The 15,959-nt window shown below is 41.7% G+C and overlaps 1 protein-coding gene across 4 annotated transcripts; it reads left to right on the plus strand.

Moving 5' to 3' along the window:
• Nucleotides 1-1,090: 1,090 nt before the first annotated feature.
• Nucleotides 1,091-14,986, plus strand: TRMO (tRNA methyltransferase O). 4 transcript variants are annotated; one of them, XM_036433246.2, is made up of 5 exons: nucleotides 1,091-1,478; nucleotides 4,415-4,589; nucleotides 6,809-6,966; nucleotides 9,663-10,316; nucleotides 14,528-14,986. In XM_036433246.2, exons 1-5 carry the CDS (start codon nucleotides 1,403-1,405, stop codon nucleotides 14,785-14,787), a joined length of 1,323 nt encoding a protein of 440 aa, XP_036289139.1. In that variant the 5' UTR covers nucleotides 1,091-1,402; the 3' UTR covers nucleotides 14,788-14,986. The 4 variants fall into 4 exon arrangements, with proteins under 4 accessions (XP_036289139.1, XP_036289138.1, XP_045435925.1 ...); XM_036433245.2 differs by having other exon boundaries at nucleotides 1,102-1,478; nucleotides 9,663-10,325; XM_045579969.1 differs by lacking the exon at nucleotides 1,091-1,478 and adding an exon at nucleotides 1,484-1,582 and having other exon boundaries at nucleotides 9,663-10,325.
• Nucleotides 14,987-15,959: the final 973 nt, after the last annotated feature.

Here is a 15,959-nt window from a genome sequence, read left to right on the forward strand (position 1 = left end):
ATATTTAATGTTTAAGGCAGGGAAGGCAAATAAATACCTCATTTTTTACATTAGACTGTCCACATATTGAGGAAGACTCACTTTCCACAGCACCACCATCTAGTGGCAAGCACAGCTATTACCACGCCAGTTTTACAATGTACAATATATATAGCTCAGCAATTCTCAAACTTGTTTCTTCAGCTACACAGAGCTGTTTCCAAGTGGAAACAGAATAATAGCATTCTTTTCCAAATTGTCTCTTTAAATCATTGGCCTTTCTTTTTAAACCACGTTCTCTTTAAATCCTTGGCTCTTTCTGCTGACTATTTTCTACTAGTGACCTATTAGTTCATAACAAATGGACAGATTTAGAAACAGCTTTTTAAACAATGGTTGTTAAGCTTTTAAGTCTGTGGACGTGTATGCTTTTGAATAATTTATATTGTAGGCAATATGTCTCCATCCTACCACCACACCACGTGAACCAACTGGATGAAGTGCCCAGAAGCAGAAAAATGCATACAGAGAAATTTAAAATAGATCACAGATTATGATACAAGTGGGTAAAAGGACAGGCTAGTTTACAGGGATAACTGCTCATCTAGTGGGATTTAAAATAAGGATCCTCGTTGCCCCTCAGCTTTTCAGAGCTGCCCAGAAACAACGACCCTAATCCTTTCCATGTCAATGGCTTGTTGACTCGCAATTTCATTCTCACTTCAGCTTCCTTGAGGCAGGGAGCACGGCAACAGTCCCAACCTCTTAACCCCTAATCCGGTATGGGGTTTCCCCATCCATTTTATTCGAAGTAAGGTTTAGTTGGATCCCTTTTCTGGTAAATCCTTCTTATTACGGAAAAACAGGAGCATACATACAAGTATAAATGTACGGGTATTCCCACCACTCGAGAATTTTAAACATTTTCTAACAACCGATCATTCTGCTATTTGGTGGTTGCGCACAAACACATTCTTTCTCTCCCCCACAACCCGCCCCACATTCTTTTTCTTTAAATATTAGCGTCATGCGCTTGATATGTAGGTTGATTATTTCGAGACAGACATCTTTTACATCTTGGATGTGTCCTCTCCCCCCACCCCGTTTGGGAAGGGCGGGGACTCGGGAGTCGCTGACTGCTCTGAAAGGGCTAGCAACTGCGGTGGGTCCGCGCGAGACAACTGAGATACCTGTTCGGTTCCGGAGAGGAACCGCGTAACGGGAGAGGAACAGAGGACGACACACACCTCTGAGTAAAGGTAACCTTTGGGCAGCCCGAGGACACCGCGCGCGCCCCAGCCCCGGCGCCTGCGCCGGATACTGACACCACCTTGCGGATACGGCTGCTGCGCAGGCGCCAGGCATACAGACCGGAAGCGGAAGGCCCGGACGCGTCGGGTGGGCGCCTCCGTCACCAGTAGCCATGCGCGGCTTGGAGGAACCAGGGCGTCGCCCCACAGCCACCCCGTGTGGGTGCGTGAAACCGGCTCTGGAGACAGGTAACTTCTGAGAGGCTGGCGCTTTCGCCCTCGGAAGAGGCCCAGATGTGGAGAGCCCACTTCGCTGCCGAGAGGGACCAGAAATGCCAGACCCTGTTTTTGACGTGCGTCACATTTACTGCGAAGGCGCGGCTCACGTGCTTCGTCTACCACGTGACGTGTGTAGGCGGGCTGGATGGCGTCATCACGTATCTCGGTGGACGAAGCCCGCCAGGTCCGGCGCGGTGGTTGGAACTAGCCACATCCAGTTGAAAGGCTCTCAGGGAGTTTTTTTCATGGAGGAGAGCTGGGCTAGGTGCCGCTGGGGGTGTGCGGGTTCGGAATTAGTGAGAAGCACCCTGTGCCTCAGGCAACGAGGAAAGCCTGGAAAGCCCAGCGGGAGGAAATAGTTTTAAACTGGGCTGGAAAGGTGGAAATGAGGTTGCTTCTCTTTCACCTCTGTATGTAGAGCGAGCTATATTAACTTTATAAACTAGAGGATGCAAGTGGAAGAAAATTAGCCACCCCCCAGAGAAAACCATTGTGAATATCTTGATTTTTTTTTAAATGTAGAATTTTTTTATTTCTTTATTGGTTATGGTATCACATAATTGTTCTCATCCCCCTATTCCCATCCCAAACCCCTCCCCACGTATACTCCCAATCCCCCTGTTTTCCATGATCACTGGTTAGGCCTATCTGCATGCATACAAGTCCTTTGGTTGATCTCTCCCACTTTCCTCCACCCTCCCCTGCCTTCTCCCTGAGGTTTGACAGTCTGATCGATGCTTCCCTATCACTGGGTCTGTTTTTGTTCTTCAGCTTATGTTGTTCATTATTTTCCTTAGATGCGTGATCTTGATGTTTGTTTTACTACACACGCCCTAGAAATATGAGTTGATATATGACCCCCTAAAAATTTAGGGATTCATAAAAATCTATGGTTAATCATTTTAATTTTAAGGGGTTAACTGTTTTGTTTTATAGACTTAAGTTCCCTGTAATTGGGTATTTAGGTTATTGCCAGTTTTCATTGTTCTAAATGAAAGTTCTTGAAACTAAAAATCTTTGTGTATGCTCTAGATCACATGTGTCAAACACAAGGCCCGCGGGCCAAATCCGTTCCGCCAGGCCTTGCAATGTGGCCCGCACCGCGCTGTCATCACTGCACTCCTCTGCGTTTCCATCACAATGACAGTTTATGACTGTTCAGTAAACCATTCGGCCCGCGATTTAGGCTGGATTTTAGATTTTGGCCCCTTCTCTGATTGAGTTCGACACCTCTACTCTAGATGTTTGACTTAAATTTCCCTACTGTTACCTGGTCAAAGGTTGTGCTCGTTTTTTTAAAAAGTTGCACTGCTGAAACCGGTTTGGCTCAGTGGTAGAGTGCCCGAAGGGTCCCAGGTTCGATTCTGGTCAAGGGCATGTACATTGGTTGCGGGCACATCCCCTGTAGGGGGTGTGCAAGAGGCAGCTGGTCGATGTTTTTCTTTCATCGAGGTTTCTAGCTCTCTCTCTCTCCCTTCCTCTCTGTAAAAAAATCAATAAAATATATTAAAAAAAAAAAAAAAGTTGCACACTGCCGGATTACAAATCTAGCATTTTGTCAGGCAAGAAAGAGCCTGGCTCAGAGGTGTGTGGGGTGAGAAAGCTGTAAATCCAGAAGTATTTGATGGAACAGGGAGTTTGGGGAACCATTGATTGGATTCACATTAAAGAGAACCTTGAACACCAGGCTAAGAAATGCGCCATCTGTTAACAGTGGAAAGATGGAAAGTTAAAAAGTTAGTAGCATGTCATAAGGAACGCAGGGTCTGGAGGATTTGAATAGTGTGTATTGAGGAGGGGAGGGACTGGCAGAGGGGAGACATACGAGTAATTTAATAGTCCAGGCAAGAAATGGAAAGGATCTACCATTTGAGCTTTTCTGTCTGCACAAGACTTGTAAATAAACATTGTGTATAAAACCTCTATGTTAGTAACTTATTGGTGTTTTTTTTTCTTATTACACAGTTAATATAGTTGTAATATTGTTAAAAGGAAGGAAAAGCCTGAACAAGGGCTTTAAAAACCACTCCTTGCTGAGCACCTTCTGTTGTACTAGGTGCTTGACATCTTTTTATAATCTTTTAACTCTAATACAGGTGTTATTATCCTTGTTTTATAGATGAGAAAACGGATTCAAAGACGTAAGCGGTTTTGTCCAAGGTCACACGGCTAGTGTAATAACTCTATGTTGTTTTTGTCCTTTTTCTCTTCCGATACTAGCCCTAACCCTCCCATACTACTTTAGGGAGTCACTTCACCCCATTTCCCTGTGATTTTCATGCCAGTACTACTCCCATGGCATACCTGTGCTTATTCCTATCCTGCATGTAAGAATCATGTTCTGCTGAAACCGGTTTGGCTCAACGGATAGAGCGTTGGTCTACAGCACATGTGTCAAACACAAGGCCCGCGGGCCAAATCCGTCCCGCCAGGCCTTGCAATGTGGCCTGCACCGCGCTGTCATCACTGCACTCCGCTGCGTTTCCATCACAATGACAGTTTATGACTGTTCAGTAAACCATTCGGCCCGAGATTTAGGCTGGATTTTAGATTTTGGCCCCTTCTCTGATTGAGTTCGACACCCCTAGTCTACAGACTGAAAGGTCCCGGGTTCGATTCCGGTCAAGGACATGTACCTGGGTTGCGGGCACATCCCCAGTAGGGGGTGTGCAAAAGGCAGCTGATCAATGATTCTCTCTCATCAATGTTTCTGGCTCTCTATCCCTCTCTCTTCCTCTCTGTAAAAAAATCAATTAAAAAAATATATTAAAAAAACAAGAATCATGTTCTATAATTGTATAGCACCTGGAAGGTTTTAAAACTATAAAATCAATGCATTGGAAAAAAACATGTTTTCATACATCTTTTGACTAATGATTTCTCACCTAATTTTTTTTTTTCTATAGGGAATCTTTTAACTGAGCCAATTGGCTACTTGGAATCCTGTTTCTCAGCCAAGAATGGTACTCCAAGGCAGCCATCCATTTGTCGCCATTCAAGGGCTTGTTTGAGGATTAAAAAGAGCATCTTTAATAATCCTGAACATTCGTTGATGGGTTTAGAAGAGTTTTCTCATGTTTGGTAAGTTGTTTTACAGCACTGGGCCAGAGCTCTCCCCTGAGTAAAATGTGTTCCAGTTGATATGCAGCCACTGATGGAGGCAGCCTTGGAGCCGGTCATCCAGACCCACCTGTCTGTTGCATGAAGTTCCTCTACTGTATTTGTACATGTGATTATCTTAATAACTTTGACACCCTGAGGGAAGCTTGGGGTACACTGAGGAGGCACAGGCCTTTTGCAGTTGGTTCTAATTGTGATCAACACCTTTCCGTTGAGCTGGAATCTGCAGTGTAGACCCTCTCTATTCTGTCTATGGGTAGTCATTCTAACCTCTGCAACAGCAGTCAGCAAGCTGTGGCCCATGGACCAAATCCATCCCACTACCTTCTGTTTTTGTAAGTAAGTGTGTGGGAACAGCCACATGCATTTATTAATATGCTACAGCAGCAGTGTTGAATAGTTACAGCACAGACTGATTGGCCTACAAACCCTAAAATATTTAATATCCGACTCTAAATGGGAGTCTGCCAGTTTCAATAAATTTCCACCTTTTACAATACTACTACTACGACTAATAATAATAAAGTATTACCTATGTTAAAGCATGTGTTATATGTGTCATTTGGAATTTTTTCTGTCTATTCTTCCTCACCCCAACATCAGCAGTCTGAAGTGGTCGAATTTTACTGGTGAAGACCTAAAATTAAGTGTTCTGAAATAGTACTTTTTTCATGTTAGTTTGGGTAGATTAGAACATGGGTGTTCTGATAACCTGGTGTGTATGGTCTTGGTTGAATTATTTAAGTTAAAAACATTGCTGATTTAAAAAATGGATTCAGGAGAATTTTTCCCCCCTTAATTCTTCTATTTTTCTTGCTATTACAGTCATGCATTCCCACTTTCCAACACTCTTTAGGGATTATCGCTGTTAACAGATCTGTGTATATCCTGCCAGACCTTTTCTTTCTTTTTCTTTTTTGATACTCATAGAAGCATAAATATATACATACAGAGTGAGGGTTTTTTTTAAATGAAATATGTTTTCTTCACTTAGAGTATATCATGATAGTACATATAGATTTACTTTCTTTTGCTTTAATGGCTGCCTGTTATTGCAAAATATAGATGTACCATGATTTGACTATTCTCTTGTTAATGGAGATTTATTTGCTATTACAGTCATGCTGCAACAAATCTCCTTAGACACATTCTTGGGCACTTGTACATTTTTATAAATAGGATATGAGAAGTGGCTATATTGGGTTAGAAGGTGTACACACTTAACAGTTTTGGAGAGCTCCTGCCAAATTGCCTTCTGAAAAGCATAACCAATGTATACTTCAAGGATAAATGGAAATGACCTTTCCCATTCACTACTGATAACATATGTTATTAAATTTTTACATTTTTTTCCTGACAGGAAAAAACAGTATTTTTTCTGTTAGGAAAAATTTGTTTTTAGCTTAATTTTTTTTAACGAGGTTTAACATCTTTTCATACGGTTGTTAGCTATTTCTCTTTTTATTGTCAATTACTTTTCATGGTCTTTGTTTCATTTCCTATATTGAGTTGTCCTTTACTTTGTGATTTGTAGGAATAGTTTAGATACCACAGATATTAACCCATTCATTGTCTATTATACACACAGTAAACATTTTCTCCTTGGATGACATTTTGTAGCACAAACTTTATGATTTCAAATCTGTTAACACGTTAAGCACCAAGCCTGTTTTGTCTTCCGTTCTGTTTCAGTCACCAGGTGACGGACATGGCGCTTAATGTGTTAACTGCTTTTCTTCATAGATTATTGCTTTTGATCTTGTATAGGAAGGCCTAGTCAAGTTATTTAATATTTCTGAACAGCAATTTCCTCCTCCTTAAAATGGGGAATAAATTATACTTCTTAGGATTACTAAGCAGATTAAATGATAAGAGTATAAAAATGTCTAGCATTCTGCCTGGCATGTAAAAACACCTCATAAATATTGCTTATTCGGGCACTTGACAAACATCTATTAAGTTCTGTGTACCAGTCATTGTATTAGGGACAAAGGATAGGATTCTTCATGAAACAGGAATGGTATTTTTTTTTTTTTTTTTTACAGATTACATTTTAATACCTTTAAAAGCATTCTTTCTGTTTTAATTTGTGGGGGGTAAAAATTTTCCCCCTTAACCCATTATGATAAATTAACTTATGCTTTTTTCTTACTCTGTGATTTGTTTGTTTTTTTCAATAGGATTTTGTTTGTTTTTCACAAAAATGGTCATTTGAGCTGTAAGGCAAAAGTTCAGCCTCCTAGGCTGAATGGTGCGAAGACTGGAGTTTTCTCCACAAGGAGCCCACATCGTCCCAATGCAATAGGACTGACCCTGGCCAAGCTGGAAAAGGTAGAAGGTACGCATGTCATTTTTACTCTTAACCTTTTTTTCTTGAAAAGAAGTCTTACAAAATCAGCATAGTATTCAACACTGGCTATTATTCAGACAAATACCAGTGATGTTAAGAAACATTTTGACATAAACTCTCTGAGGATGCTCAGAACTTATTTATATCGTTACATTTATCAAAGTCTAAATTATTTAAAAATGACTTCTAAGATTTCATAATCATTAAATTAGTAACCAAATGTTCTCTGACTTGGAATGGAATAAATACAAAATTATTAAAAAGTATTTGGATGCTTTCAAAATTTAACACACAATAACTGGTAATACATGCATATATGGTCAGCACATAGAGTGGTGGTGTATCATTTCTTCCTCGCAGCCTTAAGAAAGTGAACTTGCATTGTGGTTGCAGTTGTGTTCAACAACTGTGATTTGTGACAGAGGGCCTGGGGTGAATCACACTATAGGATCAAACATCTGTCAGATTGTGGAAGTCCTGTGTAGAATACCAGATTAGTTTTAACTCCCTGTTTATGTATAACCTAGTTACTGAGCCAGACAGTTTGGAAAGCAGGCATCCCTTGCTTGAACTTCTGACCTAATCAGCACATTTGTTAGAGAGGCAGAAGATGGAACAGCAAGTGGACTGGAAGTCAGAAGACCACTCCAGGCTTCAGCTTGCTTATTTGTTCAGTGGGCAAAGAAGAAGTATCTGCCCAATCTGCAACTCTGCATAATTTTTTTGAGGATCTTATAAGACAGAAGCTCTAAGAGTACTTCTCAGACTTTTGGGTGCTAAAAAGATGAGAGCAGTTCTTTTGCTTGTTCTTTCTCAGAACTTGAACTCCTCTGCTGGATTGTGTTCAACCAGGCCTTGCATAGGTTTTCTGGAAAAATTCTGTAGCTGATCCAACTTGAGTTTTATTAATTTGTGATGACTAACCAACTTGGATAAACAGCACTAGAACATTTTATGATCATTTGTACATCCACACATATTTTCTGAGCACTGATTATGTGCCAAGCATTGTTCTAGGTGCTGGGGATAGAGTGATAAGCAGATCAGATAAAAATCCCTGCCCTACAGAAGAACTTAACATCCTGACGGGGAGATCAAATCAGATAGGTGAAAGGCAAGCACAATAACACTATAGTTACTAAATATGCATTATAGTGGCTACTAGTGTTTGTGTGGTATGTACAGTTTATGGAGAGCATTCATGTGCGTTATCTCATAATGGCTCTGTGGGTTTGATAGGGTAACAGTCTCCATTTTATGGATGAGGCCACTGATGTTCTTTGATATTTGATAATTTTAATAATAGCATCTAGCCAGGGGGTTGTCTGACTCCAAATCCCATGAGCTCCTACCTATGCTGCAGTACCTTTCTTTCTTCAGTAGACCTTGTTAAGCATAATCATTTAGAAAGTGCAAAAATCATCTTTCCAAAGTCCCAGGCTCACTCACAGTAAGCATAATTTTAGAAATCAAAGTCCTCTGTTAGTCGTGTTTTTCTTAAATGGAGATAGAATCCAATGTGATCATATACAGTTTTTCTGGCCAATTTCCCAAGGATCAAATTAGTAACGTAGACCAGTAGTAGGATTTGGATAGCAGCTATGTAAGTGAGAAAACAAGAGACCTGTTCTTAATATTTGATAATGGTGACTTGTGTTCTGCTTAATTGTTTGATGGAGTATTAAATTTCAATTGCTGCATAACAAATTATGCACTTATCAGTTTAAATAACACACATTTATTATGTGTTTGAAATATTATGATGTTTTTGTGAGTCAGGAGCTGGGTCCTCAGCTTAGGGTCCCACCAGGCTGCAATTTAGGTGTCAGTTGGGATGAGTTCTTATCTGGAGGCTTGATTGTGGAAGAATTCACTTCCAAGCTCACTCAGGTTGTTGGCAGAATTCACTTCCTTATAGTTGTGAGACTGAGGGCCCCGGCTTCTTGCTGGTCATTGGTTTGTGGCTGCCCTCCACTCCTAGACACTGCCTGCAGTTTCTCGCTATCCCTGCATGGCTGCTTACTTCATCAAGTCCACATGGAGAGTCTCTTGAGTGAGTCTGCCAGCAGACACAGGCATCTGAGATAACATAACGTAGTTACTGGAGTGATATCAAGTCACAATCCAAAGGATGGGATTGTACATGGCTGTGAACACCAGGAGGTAGGCATCATGGGGCCACCTTAGAGTCTGTTTGCCGCCGTGGAAACCCTCTTTGGTCCCACAGAGATACATTTAAGACGCCAGTGTGCCTGACAGAGTGAGAAGCCCAGTGATGCAAAAATGAATCAGGCCACCCCCCACCCCCCAATTGCTGAAAGACTTAACTGCTCACTGTCTAGGGAGAGAGAATCTAAGCCAGTTATTGCCAGACCACATGAAGAGGGCTCTCGGAGAAGTTTGTATACAGGTTCCTCTAGAACACAAAGGAAAGAGCGCTTATGTCTGGGAGAGCCAGGAGGGCTTTGTAGAAGAGCTGTTATGTGAGAGCGTTGGAGAGCAAGTAGGAGTGTGACAGAGAAGAGGATGGGTTTCCAGTGTATGTCAGCACCAGGTGTAAGAGAGGCTGGTACATAAGGGAATTGTGAGCAAGCTTAGGGACGCATAGGTAGACGATGCTGGTTCTTTCAATTATTTGCACTATTCTTCATTGTTACTTCTAAGAGGTGTTTTTCACATTATAGGTGGAACTATATACCTTTCTGGGATTGACATGATTCATGGCACACCTGTACTGGACATAAAGCCCTACATTGCTGACTATGACTCACCACAAAATTTGATTGAGCCTTTAGGGGAGTATAATTTACAGAATAACCAAAATAAACCAAAAATGGTGTCCCAGTCTGATGCCAAGACTGACAGCTGTGCTCAGCAGCAGCTCTCAGAGTGCGAAGAATCACAGCCCTGCAGCCGCACTGAGGAGAAGCCTAAATGTTCCGAACACAGAGCTTCAGGAGAAAATGACATGCAACACAAAGACACGGCCAAAATCCAGCAACGCTCGCCTAGGCACAGGGAGAGAGCAGACGTGGGTTTAGAATCCAGAAGTGGTCAGGGACTGAGTGTGGCAGAGGAGCAGATTGGCCCATGTCGCCTGGAGGAGAGCTTTTCAGAGGAGAGTGCAGATGAGTGGCCGCGGAGAAGGAAAGAAGCAGCGGTCCCACAAGGAGGCAGGATGGAGGGGCAGCCTGTGCCTCCTCACTGCCCTCCCGGGATGGCTGGCGCAGCCCACAGCAGTGTGGTTCCCGCCTGGGTGCGAGAGGCCCCTGTGGCCACCTTGGAAGTCCGGTTTACTCCTCACGCAGAGATGGACCTCGAGCACCTCAGTTCAGAAGGTGAACCAGGTACTTCCCATTTCTTATTTCTGAATGAGAGAGGAGCTTTTATTAGGGGATTTAGCCAAATTTGGTATTTCTGAAGGTAAGATCTCTTAGCACAGAAATTGTCCACATAAAGTTCTAGCGCTAGAAAATGCACTTTATTGCAAAAGAGGCCAGACTTTTACTTGGAGCCTGTTTTTTTTTTTTTTTAAAACATGTGTTTCTTTTAAAACATCGTCTGGTTTCTCCAGCCCATAGCAGATCCAAAGCAGCCATCGAGAATGAAGGATGGGCTGTGAAGAGGTGGGTGCAGTGGCTCCAGTAGAAAGTAGCCAGTTATGCAGGAGATGTCAGATTTTACCTGCCCCTGAAGGGTTGTGCTTCTCATTCTTCCTAAGGCTTTATGTTTAAACAGAGCATTTGCTTTTTAAATCCATCTCTTTATTAAAAAGTTTTATTTATGGGAGTTGGTTTATCACTCGATATAGTTGATGGGGAGGAGGAAGTTCAGCTTTAAAAGGATTTTTTGTGGTAGAACAAAGCAATGCATCCTAGAAGATACTTTATATTTACACTTACCCTTTGTCTTATGGATATTGTTGAATGCTTCTTACTTTGGAAAGTTTTCTCTTTTTCAAACTACAGTGTTGTACTTTCTTGATTAAAAATAGTTAAAAAAAGAAATTACAAAGTATAACTATAAAACAGGGATTGATTTATAACAGATAGCAGATTTTAGAGCCTGTATAGAAATAAGATATGAGCTCAGAAAGTTCAGAATCTATGAAAGATACTGAATGGAGGGAGAGAGGATGGCACTGATAGAGTGCTGTGGGAACATGAGGGAGAGAAGGATTCTGACTGGTGCAGCAGGAAGACAATCTGGGAAGGCTTCCTAGAGGAAAAGGTATTTGAGCTTAGCCCAGAAGGATAGGTAGGCAGGGAAGTGAGGTGAGGCACCTATGACAAATGAACAGCCAGGCAAAGGCCTGGTGCTTCTTCTGCCAGACACACTGTTACTGAAGAATGTGATGTGTTTTTTATTGTTTTGCTTTTTGTTTTTATATTTTCTTTTTTCTTTTTTTTGTTGTCTGTGGATGTTTTTGGAACTCTGCTGTTTTGAGTGGTTTTAGAGTCTTTTTATGAGCCATGCAACAAGGGAATCTTAGCAGTGTGTAATTAGTCCTTGTCTTTTGATCAAAAATTGAACTTTATGGCTTTACCTACAAATGTATTTATTGGAATAAATAAATGAATCTTGGCTGTTTTCTAAAATTTAAATTTCCTTTCAGAAGGAGAGGAACCCACAGCCAATCTAGATCAGTGGTTGCCAACTGATGGTCTGTGGGCCACTGGAAGGTTAGTGACTGCTGGCTTAAGGAAACCTTTGGCGACCGCTGCTCTAGATGGTATTTTGAACAGGGACAACATTGTTTAAAGCACATGCCTTTCTGGAAGGGTCCAGCCTTCATTTGGACATATGTATTATACTATAGTGATTAAAAATTAGGTCACAGTTCATTTTTTATGTATGTGGCCTGGTGCATGAATTTGTGCACATTGAAAGGAAATTCAGTAGAAGAAGTATTTTACTATTGCTATTTGCCCTTTCTGTATAAATGTCAACCAAATTCATGATCGACAATGACAGATGGAAACACATGCGTGTGATTGACACCAGCAAGAACTTTATATGTATCACGCATGTGCAAGTCAACTTAGCCTTTTATAAATATAGAACAAACTTGCTTAATTAGATCTGCTTTCTGATATAGCTAAACTTTTTCCAGCCCAGTGAAGCACCCCAACTTCTCTTTTAGGTAATTGTCAGCAACACAGCAGTAAATATCAACATGAAGCAGATTATTATTGTAGATCACACATGGAGAACAAAGGGTAAAATATTTGCAGCAGTGTTTGACTATATTCTGCACAATGAGAAAACCTAAAGTCATTTTCAAGGTCCACCATTTCTTCTTTTCAGTCGGATCAAGTTTCTAAGCTTGCTTTCTTTCTTTCTTTTTTTTTTCTTTTCTTTTTTTTTTAATATATTTTATTGATTTTACACAGAGAGGAATTGAGAAGGACAGAGAGTTAGAAACATCAATGAGAGAGAAACATCGACCAGCTGCCTCTTGCACACCCCCAACTGGGGATGTGCCCGCAAGCAAGATACATGCCCTTGACCGGAATCGAACCCGGGACCTTTCAGTCCGCAGGCTGATACTCTATCCACTGAGCCAAACCAGTCCCGGCAAGTTTCTAAGCTTTCAAAATCTCCATTTTCTGGCTAATGAAAAGAAAATGAGATTCCTCCAAGTCTCCTATCTACCTACTCCAGGATTTCTGTGGGGATCAAAGGAGATGAGGCACAGGAAAACACTTCACAGTTTTGGTTACAGTGTAAAGTGTTTCCACCTAGCTATAAAGCATGTCATATTCCTGGGCTGCAGAAACTGTAAGGAAGCTAGTCATTGCTAGGAAGAGGAAGCTGGGTGTTGCTATGCTATGGGATTTCATTACTCGATTGGAGGAAAGGACACTTAGTATATTAGCCTTTTATATGTATAGACTAGTGTCCTGTTGCATGAAATTCATGCACGGAGGGGGGGTTCCCTCAGCCCAGCCTGCACCCTTTCCAATTGAGGACTCCTTGGGGGATGTCCAACTGCCGGTTTAGACCCAGTCCCACAGGGATTGGGTCTAAACCGGCAGTCGGACATCCCTCTCACAATCTCGGACCACTGGCTCCTAACCACTCACCTGCCTGCCTACCTGATCATCCCCAACTGCCCTCTCTTGCTGGCCTGATCTCACCCCCAACTGTTCTCTCCTGCCAGCCTGATCTCGCCCCCAACTGCCCTTCCCTGCTGGCCAATTTGGTTCTGATTGGTTGGTTTCTATGGCAGTCAGCGCTCTGAGCCTATCTCCAGGCCTGATCAGAGAGGTGGGGCTGATCAGCAGCCCCTGCAGAGGCCCAGAGAGAAACAGAGACATAGCTGCTGGCAAAGCCTAGAGAGAAAGAGAGAGGCAATGGCTGACCAACAGCTGCCACAGAGGCTGCAGATCAGATCCTGCTTCTCTCTTCAGGCCTTTCTCCGGGCCTGATCCGCAGTTCCCTTGGCAGTTAGTGACCCAGCACTGATTGCAGGACTGATTTCCGGTCTTTCAAGCCTTTGGTTGTTTTGGATGTTACGGACCCTAGGTTTTTATATATCAGGATTTTACAATGCTGTAAATGCAGCAAGTTTTGCTATTTGACAGGGTAAACATCTTTTTGCCTGACATACACATCTGGGTAGAATGGGTTGGCCTGTTCTTTAGTGATGGCTTTGAACTTTCTCAGTGTATCTGTTCCACAGTTTTCACAAGGACTCTCTCATGTTCTGTTCCTTAGAGAGTGTGGCGTCACTTAACTGTGGGGCTGTGTGACACCTGCTCTCGGAGGCACCTTCCCTTGCTTATAGCTAGTGCTCTGGGCCTATGTGGGTTTAGTCCTATTTCTTGTGGCTTTCTGAGAATGCTGGGACTGTCATGTGTTTCCCTGATCATGCCTCCATTTATTCTGAGAAGAAAATAACAAGGAATTGAATTAACGTCTACATTGAGCATAGAAAAGTGACGTATAGGCCAGGACCGGTTTGGCTCAATGGATAGAGCGTTGGCTTGGGGACTGAAAGGTCCCGGGTTCTATTCCGGTCAAGGGCATGTACCTTGGTTGCGGGCATATCCCCAGTAGGGGGTGTGCAAGAGGCAGCTGATCGATGACTCTCTCTCATCGATGTTTCTAACTCTCTATCTCTCTCCCTTCCTCTCTGTACAAAATCAGTAAAATAAAAAATAAAAATAAAAAAATGCCACTGGGATGCATAATTTAAAAAAAAGAGAAAAAAAAAAGAAAGAAAAGTGACATATAGGTTGCCAGAAAATAAAAGCTCAGCTCTCCTATTAAGGAACTATGGAAAAATATCACCATGATTATATTTTGTTTAGCAAGTGGAAATTTGGGGGACCCATAAGTTTAATGACACTTGAAGGCTTCCTTTAGGAAAAGATATTACTCTAAGTACACTTGAAGGTGACATTCTCTAATGACTGGATAGATTTCCAGACCTTCTTCATTTCAAGTGATACTCAAGGAACTAATAAAGCTCCTCATTGAAGTTTATTGTAAAAAATTTGATCTACATGCTTTTGAGCATTAAGTTGTGTTGTTCTCATTGCAGATGTTGGTCAGGCTTCATTTAAGTATTTTCAGTCAGCAGAGGAAGCAAGGCATGCCATCGAGGCTGTGTTGTCAGCCGACCCCCGGTCTGCATACCGACGGAAGCTCTGCCAGGACCGCCTTTTCTACTTTACTGTAGACATAGCACACGTCACCTGCTGGTTTGGTGATGGCTTTGCAGAGGTCCTAAGGATCAAGCCGGCTTCTGAGCCTATTCAGATGACTGACTCTGTGGAGTCATTGGTGTCTCTGGGATCGTAAGTAGCTGCCATCACATCGTTAAGACAACCTACTTGACTTTGGTCGTGACTAGCCAATTTTTCATACAGGCTAATGTGTGCCTTCTTTTCAGAAAGAAGCAGCACTTTATGGTCTCACTGCTTTGTTTGATTTGAGTTGTTCATAATATTTATTTTATAAACATTTCTTTTAATAAAGTGAGAGATAAAATTTAAAGAAATTGCCATATGCTTCTTGAGTGGTTAATATCAAAGAATGCAAAATGATGTTCTCATTGATTTCTAAAAGAAGCTGATTATTCTTGACACTTGATAAAATTGGGCAGAGATCATTTTAGCAGGGACTTGCAAGCTGAGGGAACCTGTTCAATAGTTCATATTGGTTTTCCTGTTTGGAAAAACCTGACCTCTCTATTTTATTCTAAATCAAGCTGAGTTACTATATCCTGGGAAACTAACAAATCCAAAACAAATAGTTATAAAGATCTTTTTAAAAATATATATTTTGTTGATTTTTTTTTTACAGAGAGGAAAGGAGAGGGACAGAGAGTTAGAAATGTCAATGAGAGAGATACATCAATCAGCTGCCTCCTGCACACTTCCCACTAGGGATGTGTCCACAACTAAGGTACATGTTCTTGACCGGAATTGAACCTGAGACCCCCTAATCCGCAGGCCCAGGCTCTTATCCACTGAGCCAAACCAGTTAGGGCTGGTTATAAAGATCTTAGAGATCAAATCCCTGTGCCACAGACAAGCACATGTGCAGGCATGTGTATATATATTTAATCCTAACTCCAAAATAGAGACTTAGATTTCTTTGTATAAGAAAGTCAACCTGGCCAGTGTGGCTCAATGATTGAGCATTGACCTATGAACCAAGAGGTCATGGTTCAACCTGGTTGGGGCACATGCCTGGGTTACGTGCCTGGTCCCCAGTGTGGGACATGCAGGAGGCAGTCAAATCAATGATTCTCTCTCATCGATGTTTCTATCTCTCTCTCCCACTCCATTCCTCTCTGAAATCAATAAAAATAAAAATAAATTTTAAAAGTCACCCCAGAAGTCTAAGAAAATAACTTAATTAGTGATTTATTTCTTACTCTACGACTGTCTAGTAGGTTAGATTTTGGTGATAAAATGAGATGAATATGATCCAGTTCTTATTGCAAATCATAGTTAGTGGAGGAAAAA

Source organism: Pipistrellus kuhlii, unplaced genomic scaffold, assembly GCF_014108245.1.
Source record: "Pipistrellus kuhlii isolate mPipKuh1 unplaced genomic scaffold, mPipKuh1.p scaffold_m20_p_12, whole genome shotgun sequence".
In the NCBI taxonomy this organism is placed as follows: Eukaryota; Metazoa; Chordata; class Mammalia; order Chiroptera; family Vespertilionidae; genus Pipistrellus; species Pipistrellus kuhlii.